A 10,528-nucleotide genomic window follows, 5' to 3' on the forward strand; every position below is an offset into this window, starting at 1 on the left:
ATTGTACTTTATTTATAGTGAGCCTTGCCTCTGTCTGTAACCCATATTTTGACAATAAATAAGCCAAGAATCTTTAGATGAGATGAATGAAAACAAAATCATGGAAAGGATATAAAACCTCCTAAGTTTAGTTGAGGAGAAAGTTTATTATAAATAAAAGGGAGAGTACAGCTAGGGGCAGGTACTTCTTTGGGAATTCAGAGTCAACATGACGAGAAAGGAAGAACCAAACCAAGAAGCTAGAAAGATTTATTAGTGGTAGATGAAAAGAGGGGTTGGATCCATAACGCTAGATTGTATAGAGGGCAAAGGAACAGTGGGAAGAAAAGCACAGTCCAATATGTGGCATTGTGTGTTCAGGGTAGGGACTGAGTTGTACCAGCCAAGAAAGCTATGTAAGGTAGGGACTGGATGTGCTGGGCAGCCAATGTCTTTTTTTGATATGTTAATGAACACCAAATTTAGCGATTTTTCTCCTGTTTGAGACCTAACAAATATACTTTCATGTGTCTATGGTATGACTCTAAAATTGAAAGATATAGAAGTGTACTACTGGTGAAAGTCATATTATTGATATCTCTACCTCTTGTTGAAGCAATATGAAAGGCCAAAATGGAGATACAAAGGCATGTAGCCAAATTTCCAGGGATTGTGACAGTTCATACTGAGACATCTGAAATTACCTCACTAACAAGTGAGATAATCTGAAAAGGAAAATATCTGAACATGATGACATGTACCTGAATCTCGTCACTCAGGAGGAGAAAGCACATAGTCCATAAAGTCAAATCTAGACTGGCCTTCATAGTGCATTGCAGTTCAACTTGGACTATGAGACCTTTTTCTCAAATGTTTAGAAGTCCAATCCAATGTACAGAGTGAAAAATAAAACATTAGGGAGAGAATAAAATCTGTATTTGAAATTCAGACAACTGATAGTCTTAAATATCTGCAGTTTTTATCTTAAACAAATGGGGGAATTTTCTTCAAATTTATTAGTGCCACTTATTCAAAAATTAATAAAACTAAAATAAATTCTTTGAGAAATAAAATAGACATCACCATTTAGTAAGGAAATTATTAATAGCATGTACAAGGAAACATACACATCATTCTAAACACTGTACGTGTCACTACATTTTGTCTTAGGTCACTATTCTTCTGATGAAGCACCACAACAAAAACAATCTGGGGAGGAAAGGGTTTATGGGCGTTCTACTTCTATGTCCATAGCCCATCACTGGATGCAGTCGAACAGAAACTCAAGCAAGCCAGGACAGGCATCTGGATGCAGGACCTGATTCAGAGGCCACAGAGGGATACTGTTTACTAGATTGTTCACATAGCTTGCTCACATGGCCTATTCTCTTAGAGAATTCAGGACCACAAGCTTGACCTCACTGATATTTTAGGGGTAATCCAACATCATTTACTGATTAAGAAAATGCTCTATAGGCTTGACTATATGCCCCTTTTGGGAAGGTATTTAATCAGTGTTCCCTACTTTCAGATGACTCCTTTGTGTATCAAGTTGACATAATTTTAGGTAGTACACTTTTTTTCAAGAAATGTGAAGATCTGTGCTAGAAAAGTCTAGAAAGGAAGAAACAAGTGAGAGTTGGAATCTCATTGAGCAGCAAGCCCAAAAGTATTTGGCTTAGACATAGAGAACTGTGGAGGAAATTCCTTACCCTGTTGACAGTAAAAGTTTGCAGCGTTGTTGACCGCTACAGCATTAATGGTGAATGTGAAAGCTGTCTCATACCCACTACCACTGAACCTGAGAGAAACACCAAATGCTACACTGAATGCTTCATAAATCAGGACTATGGGAGTCTGTTCTGGGTTCTGTGGTTACTACTGCACACTATTACTGTACAATGTGTCAGTGTCACTCTTAGAGGAATTGCAGACTATGGTGTCGATTTGTCCCAGAGACACAGCCAAGCAAACTGAAGATTGGGTCAGCACAATGTCTCCAGTAAAGCCTGAAATGATAAATGCACAATCATTACATTTACAGGCATATGAAACCATCTCAAGTGTGATACATATGACACCTGCTACAACAGTCACAATCATCATTCTGAACTATTAGAAAATAAAAGGGAAAAGGTGATGTTTAAAAACAAATTTAAATGCCACAATTGCAACCATCACAATCACAAAGGAATGGGAAATGTATATGGGTACAGTAGAAGCTTACAATGCTTTGGGGTGCTGTCTCACATGGTACTCACAGCAATACCCATAGCAGGAGAGCATCTGCCCTGTCTCTGAGAAGTGACTCCTTTTCAGGTCACAGGCTTTGTAGATCCTTTCAGGACCCTGGGCCTTTGCCTAATGATTCAACGTGCAGAACAGCTCAGTAAAGCTAATAATCAGAGGGATACCTGCTCTCATCTCAGTGGTCAGTGGGGTTGGCAAACCATTCACTGAGCAGCAGAAACATATCTTAGGGGATTTTACAACTGCCCTTCAATTTTCAACCCATTTCTTTTGTAAAAAAAAATCTTTATATAATACATTTTCATAAAATCTTCCAACTCTTACCAGATTCTTTCCTCTTCCCTACCCACCCAACTTCATATTCTCTCTCTCTCTCTCTCTCTCTCTCTCTCTCTCTCTCTCTCTCTCTCTCTCTCTCTCTCTCTCTCTTTATGTATGTGTGTGTGCATGTTTGTTTGTGTGTTTGTGTGTATGTGTCTGTCTCCATTCTCTTTCCCTGAACCCTATCAAAAAACCCAATTTTTTAAAATTGCAAGACAAAAATATATGTGCTACATGGATACTTTAGTGTAAAGAATTTGAGAATTTTTGGAACACTTTCAAATCTCGATAACTTTACAATTTTCAAGCAACAGTGCGTTTCACATTGTAATCCTTATCAAGAAGATAAGCAACTAGATCTTATTCTGTAGATAGAGGGTATGGTTTCCTCTTGGTTTCAAGATGAATTTACACTACTGAGTAACCTTCACCTCAAATTTATAAATGTCATCAGGATCTAATATTATGAGAGACATGAACAGGGAACACAGATCATTGAGAATAATCAGAGTCATCCCTTACTCTACTCCAAAGTACAATGATGAGCTAACAAATATGTTTTGAGTACGGAGTATTTGTCCCACTGTGTCATACTCATGATGGGAGTATCTAATATTTCAGTCTCAACACTCAAAAGCATATAAATAATTTCAGAGTGATATGTGGTCCCAGAAACAAGGCAACAGATATCACATTTTCTCTCCTTTATAGATCCTAATTATATTGTATATAAAGTTCATGTGTGTATATATGTACATGTATGTATCTCTGCATGTGTGCATTTGTATATGTGTATGTATATATGTGCATATGAGTATTTTTGTTAGTGTATGCTTGTGTATGCATGTACACGTGTATACGTATATGTATATATGAATGTGTGCATATGTGTTTAAGATAGAAAAAGGAGACAGTGAGAATGAGAGAGACATAGACGGGGAAGAGGGAGAATAGATTAGAAAGAAAAAATATCAAGCTGTTAGGATTCATACTGTGAAAAGTGTGTCTCTGTGCATTTAGTTGTTAATTATGTACAGGCACTGTGTTAAATGCTGCTTGCAGATCTCTAGCATTGCCATTTCTGTTGCCCATTACTGTGTTCTTGATTTGTCAATGTTCATTCTTCACTACTTTCCTAAGGCAATCTAAAATATTATCTAATTGGTTATAACAGAGTTCAAACAGCAATAGCCAGACAGGAAGTAGAAGGCGGAACTTGCCAGCAGTGAGAGAGATACTGGAAAAGACATGTGGTAGATTCACCCAATGAACAGAGAGTTAAACAGATGAACCAAAGTCAATCACAGTTGTAGCTGACCATATAGAGAGACTTAGTGCCAGGAATAGTCAAGTTAGAGTAGCTAGGAAACTGTCCAGCAAAAGACCTAAGCTTCAAAATATTAAAAAGCCTCTGTATGCATATTCATGTTGCTGGTGGATCAAAGATAGTCTTACTATAACAAGGGGAAAAATAATAGATATGGGTAGTTAGTGGATACAGTAAAATATATGATGTACTTAAAAGACATTCTTTTGTGAAACTTGTGTAAAATGAGAACATATCAATAAAGAATTTTAAAAAGCAGCATTAGTCCACAAAGTACAAAGGCACTTGCCACGAATTGTAGTGTCAGACCTGAGACCCCACAAGCCACTTGGCAAAATTAGAATCAACTCCTAGTTGTCATTTAACCTCTGAAAATGGCATTGCACATATTTATCTACACATACACATACAGAGAGAGATAGAGAGATGGACACATCTCCATAAAGATAACAATAAAAGGAATACAAATAGAAGTGTGAAAAGGAAAAATGTCAGAAAAAAATGGATATCACTATGTAAGTTTGAAAAGCCTCTAGGAATTAGAAAAATCAAGAAATAATTTTTTCTATATACATCTAACCAAAACACAGTTTAGCAATATCACCACATGAGCCCATAAGTCTTGTATTAGATAGTAGATTTATAGAACTATGAAAATCTAACCCCTCATATTCATTCAACAGTTTGTGGTATATTGTTCATATTTCAGAAGGAATAGAAAATAATACTGGGGATATTTTTTCTGTATTTTGGTATATAGAGTTTTTATGCCAAAAGACATAAGAGGCATTGAACACATTATTTTTTATTGGGCACTGTAAATGTTTTCTTCAGTTTTGCAGGCATGGCAGCTCTCAGGAAGAAGGGGGAACTGTGCATGCCCACAACTGTGTATGGTCTATACAGCTGTTGAAACTCTCAAGGAGTTTTTTGTAGGAGGCTGAGGCACTGTGGGAGGATAGCTGTAGGTCTGCTCACAGTAATAATCAGCCAGGTCTTCAGCCTGCACACTGCTGATGGTCAGAGTGAAGTCTGTCCCAGATCCACTGCCTGTGAAGCGATCAGGGACCCCAGTGTGCCGGTTGGATGCCCCATAGATAAGCAGTTTAGGAAACTGCCCTGGTTTCTGCTGGTACCAAGCCAAATAGTCCTGGTTGTTTTCACTGTATAGAAGACTCTGACTGGACTTGCAGCTCATAGTGACCTTCTCTCCTGCTGACACAGTCAGAGAGGCTGGAGACTGGTTTATCAAAATGTCCCCACAGGTACCTGAAATAATAAATAGGGAGTGAACATGCATATATACACAAACATAGATTATTATAACAGTTGAAATTTGTCATTTAAATGCCCGTATAATGTCATGTCAGAAAATTATAATGTAAGAAATATTACACAGTGACATATATTGAAATTTCCTTATTACAAAGATAAAACTTTGAAAATCTTTTAAAATTTTAATTTCTTACCTGATACACAGAGCAGAAGGGAAATGAGGACATGCGTCTGTGATTCCATCTTGCTCCCCCTGCCTGTCTGATGCAGTTCACTCACAGTGCAAAGGTCTGGTTCATAAATTCTGAGCAGCTGGGCTAGGTTATAGGAAACCATGCAAAGCAGACAGAAAATACAAAACAGTCGCCTGGGCAGTGTGTGTGTGGGTGTCTGGTGTCATTCAACAGGCAAAAATACCATCAGCATAAATACTGAAAGTGACTGTCTTCCTCATCTCCAACAGAAATCTACTATGGGTTCTATTAGGTTTGGGTTAAAAATCTATGGCATATTTAAATCAGTTGACTTTTGTAGAAATTTTAGGAGACCTATCTCAGATTGACCATTCTAGAAAACATGATAATATAGGCTGAGAAGATCACAAGAAAACAAGAAAAAAATAGAATAAGAAAAATATCCTCCAAAGATAGTAATGGGTAGGAAGGGAAAGAGGAAAGTCAAAACAAATAAATTGAAGCTACATTTGTTCATTGTCTCGCACCTTCAAATTAACTCTTATAATGAAAACATAAATAGTGCCTCAGACATTTGGGCCCCAATTTCCAAGATACATTTGGGACAGAGGTGCAAGGAGACCAAATTAGCTCTATGGAAATCCTGGGAGTCACTAGCTTAAGCCGAGGGTCAGAGAAGCTTTAATTTGAAAGTAAAGGAAATTCCAACAGAAACTAGCAATCATGTTATTCACAACTTCAGGGAACTTAAAGAGGATTCTCAGTTTGCAGAAATGGCAGTAAATAAAACAAACCAGGTGTCTTCAGCTAATCATGCCTAGAGACCCCCACTAACAAAAGGTTTTATTCCACAAAGGTAAATGCTAGAGAAGGCTAGAAATTATCAGGATTAAAACTGGCTAAATATGGTGTTGCTCACTCTTCAAAAATTCTCCAGAAGGGGGCATAGCCACCATAAATCAAGTAATGATTTTACAGAGACCAGTAGACCACAACATCAGAGACTGTTCACATCTAAAGGAAAAAATGTTTGAGTGTGAAGGAAAATCAATAGCAGTAACAGACATGAAATAGGCACTTGAATTCTGGTTAGTGAATTATGAGAGTTATATGAGATGAATTATAAATATTGCATTATGTATAAATTACAATAAAAAGAAAAGTAAACAAGGTATCATGACAAAGACAGATTCATATCTGTATCCCAGAGCTGGAGAGACAGAAGCAGGAAATCCTAAGATTACAGCCAGCCTTAGGTACATAAATTCCAGGCCAGGCTAATCTATGCACACTGACAAGATTTCCAGATGTATATCATTAATCAACTGACTATAAGACAGCTCAAGGTATTTGACATGCAAAGATAATATTCATCTGATATTAACGTGCTAACACTAAACCAGAATGTTATTGAAATTAAATATGGATTTAATTTGAAAGAATATAAAATGCAGCCAAGAAGTCAGCTTAGAAATGCGAAAAATGCTATCTCATCCCTAAGAAGCCCTAAATAACTCAAATTCCAGACCTTGCTTTCTGCCAGTAAGTAGGTGAAAGGTCACATTTCTTGAGCCTGCTCTCTGTATGGAACTAGGTGATCCTGACCTAGTAAGATAACAGGAAGCTTCTCCCAGGAACTAGCTGACCATAAAGTTAGATTACAACTTAAAAGAAATCTTGAGAGGAAGCTTCTCCTTACGAGTTTTCACTAGTATTGTCGACATTTTCCAATGACGCAATCCCTACCCCCTTGGGTTGTGGTTTCTTCCTTTAAATACCCCTTCTCCCAGCTACTTGGGGTCAAAGTCCTCTACCCCTGAGTGGGGTATGAGTCTTGAACACAGTGCACTGGTTCTTATCAATAAACCTTGTGTGATTAGAGCAAGGACGGTCTCATATGAGTTCTTCGGGGGTTGCGTCATCCCTAGACTTGAGTGAGGGTCTCCCCGTTCTGGGTGTCTTTCAAATCAATATGCATGTTTTCTTCTATTTTGCTTTAAATATATCATTTCATGCAGCAACTTTTCAGGTATAAAACATTAAATGATTTATGATGAACATGTTCAGATCTCATTTATGAATTGCTAACATACCAACATAACAGAGAGGTGGTTTTGAATTAAGAAATCTATCTCTGGTGTGGGAAACAGGCCTGTAGGGATACAGGTAAAGCTGGTAGTCAGTGATGGCAGCAAGCCACTTGAATTGTAGGTAGAGCTGTTTGTCCTGAGTGACAGCAGGCTTCCAGATATATAGGCAGGGCTGTTAGTCACTGGTGGTTTCAGGCCTCTGGATAGGCCTGGTTGCAGGAGGTTTCTAGGGGTAGAAGCAAAACTGCTAGTTCCTGATGGCTGCAGACCTCCAGGATTGTAGGTGGAGGTGTGGATCAGAAGATAGAACACAGAGGACAGAGCAGACTACATAGCAGGCAAAACTGTGCCTCAGGATATGAAATACAAGCAGTGTAGGAGGAGGAGCTCACTACTGGGTTTCTCAGCAGGGGACAACATGTGCAGGGGCCAGCCTGACATTAGTCTTCTTTTTCTTGTAGGTTCTTCTAGAGTCAGTGGAGTGGGAAGAGCGTCGACGGAGGGTAAGACTTTGTCTTATGAGATACAGAGGTAAGACTTTGTCTTACGAGATATTTAGGGTTGCTGTATAATAATAAGTTTACTTATCTAAGTCTAAGTTACTATGCTACTGTAGCTGATTTACTTATCTATGTCTAAGTCACTATGCTTTGCTACTGTAACTGACCAGCCTTCTCTGTTCCTCTGAGGCCAGAAACTGCAGTCTCTGGTATTTAGCACCAGCAGTCAAACATCAGAGAGAATTCAAGGAACCTTGTGAAAGAGTTAGGAGAAGGATTGAGGAACACAGAGAATATGAGGACTGCACAAGACAACCAAAAGAGTCAAATAACCTGGGTCCTTTGGGGTCTCTCAGAGACTGAACAGCCAAAGCTTTCATGAGCTAAGCCTAGTCCCTTTCCACCCATTCCTGCACATCTGTAGCAGATGTGCAGCTTGATATTCATTTCAGTTTCACAAAAACTGGAGCAAGAATTATCCCCGACTCTGTTGCCTTATTCTAGACCCTGTTCTACTAATTGGGCAGCCTTATCTGGCCTCAGTGGGAGAGGATGTGCCTAGTCCTGCAGTGACTTAATGTGCTATAGTGGGTTGGTGCCTAGAGTGTGGTAGGCACCTCCCATTTCTCAGAGAATAAAGAGAGCAGTATATGTGAAAAGAAGTTGTGTAAGGTGAACTCTTGAAGGAAAGGAATCTGCAATTAAGATGTAATTAATTAATTAACAAAATAATCCCCAGCATCAAACTAAAGAATATACCAGATGAGGAAACTTCCCCATCAGTGTATAACAAGTTGTCATGTGACCTAGACCTTAACTTTATACCTTGCTTTGTGACAGCTGAAGTGAGCTCAGACTGTGATCTCATTTCATTTACCACTGCTCTTTCAGATTGGACACATGAAGACAGAGGTATGACAAATCCAAAGACTCCTGAAGCTAAGCAAGGGCTTCTCACAATATGAAATGGGAAAGCACAGGGACTTAGAAAGGAATTTTTCCATATTCTTTTATATATAATCAAAAAAGCCTGACAGCCCTTCGTTACAACATTTCCCACAAATATAGTTTCCACAATATATTTTGGTACATTTAAATTCTTGGGCTGTGGTTTAAAAAGTACTACAGAAATCTCATAGGGAGAGTGCTGGACCCTTAGAGGTGCAAACACTCATGATAACTCAGAGGAGACTATTCTCTGCCCACATTTCTGCCCCAAGAAGAAATTACCTAGTGCCATTTATGCCCCCTGAGCACAGGGAACTAGGAACAGTCAGGGGCAGTAACCTTCAGGTTTCTGCATTCCCTGAGAGCTAAAAGCCAGTCACCAGGAGTACCTACACACATGAGAACAGAGGTAAGACCAGCTTTTCTGTCCCAAGTGACCTGCTTGGTGGACTCAGGACACAATAAGGCAGAAGTCCTATGGGACAGGACAATTCCAATTTCTGGCTGTGCCCAGAATTGAAGTGAACCGATCCCAGAACTCTCTCCAAAATCCCATAGTGGAGAGAGCTGAACTCCCAGAAGTGCAGAAAATCGTGAGACTGCAGGACAGACGGCCACTTCTGCCCAAATCGCTGGCCCAAGAGGAAACTGCATAGTGCCTCTGGATAAAGGAATATAGGATCAGTCAGCACCAGGAACCTGGTGGTTCCTGGTTGTACCCAGAACTGAACAGAACTGGTCCCACAACTCGCCACAGCCAAATCCTATGGGGGAAAGAGCTGGACCCTCATAAGTGCAGACACTCTTGAAAAATCAGAGGAGACAACTACTTTCTGTCCACTATCCTGACCCAAGAGGAAATCACCTACTGCCCTGTGACCCCTGGGCACATGGACCTAGGAAGAGTCAGGGGATGGAGCCTTCAGGTTTCTACCTGCACTGATTGCTGAAAGCCAGGCGCCAGGAGTATGTACACACCTGAGAGCAGAGCTTTATGTTCCCATATCTGGCTGAAAAGAAAACATGTCTACAGGAGGGCTGACACACAGGACTATAGGAGGGTCAAGCCACTGTCAGAAACAGCAAGACAAGCTAACACCAAAGACAACCTGATGGCCAGAGGCCAGGGCAAGAACCTAAGCAACAGAAAACAGAACTACTTGGCGTCATCAGCGCCCAGTTCTCTCACCAAAGCAAATAGTAGATATCCAAACACAATGGAAAAGTGAGATATAGATTAAGAGCCACATTTTATGATGAAGATGGAGGACTTTATGAAGGACATAAATAACTCCCTTAAAGAAAAACAGGACAAAACAAGTAAACAGGTACAAGCCCTTAAAGAGGAAACGCAAAAATCCCTCAAAGAATTACAGGAAAACACAAAAAATGGGTAAAGAAATTGAAGAAAACCATCCAGGATTTAAAAAATAGAAAGACAGTCAATAAAGAGAGCACAAAGTGAGAAAACCCTGGAGATAAAAAACCTAGGGAAAAGATCAGGACTCATATATGCAAGCATCACCAACAGAATACAAGAGATAGAAGAGACAATGTCAGGGGCAGAAGATACCACAGAAAACATCTACACAACTTTCAAAGACAATGTAAAATGCCAAAAAGCTCCTAGCCAAAAAAATCCAG

At 39.4% G+C, this 10,528-nt stretch overlaps 1 gene segment (V, D, J or C); it reads right to left on the bottom strand.

Moving 5' to 3' along the window:
• Positions 1-4,543: 4,543 nt before the first annotated feature.
• LOC108350592 (immunoglobulin kappa variable 4-1-like) lies at positions 4,544-5,583 on the bottom strand. The segment is given in 2 exon segments: positions 4,544-5,146; positions 5,347-5,583. Coding segments are annotated over 2 exon segments (513 nt in total).
• Between the last annotated feature and the right edge of the window lie 4,945 nt (positions 5,584-10,528).

The sequence above is a fragment of the Rattus norvegicus genome, chromosome 4 (assembly GCF_036323735.1).
Source record: "Rattus norvegicus strain BN/NHsdMcwi chromosome 4, GRCr8, whole genome shotgun sequence".
Lineage (NCBI taxonomy): Eukaryota > Metazoa > Chordata > Mammalia > Rodentia > Muridae > Rattus > Rattus norvegicus.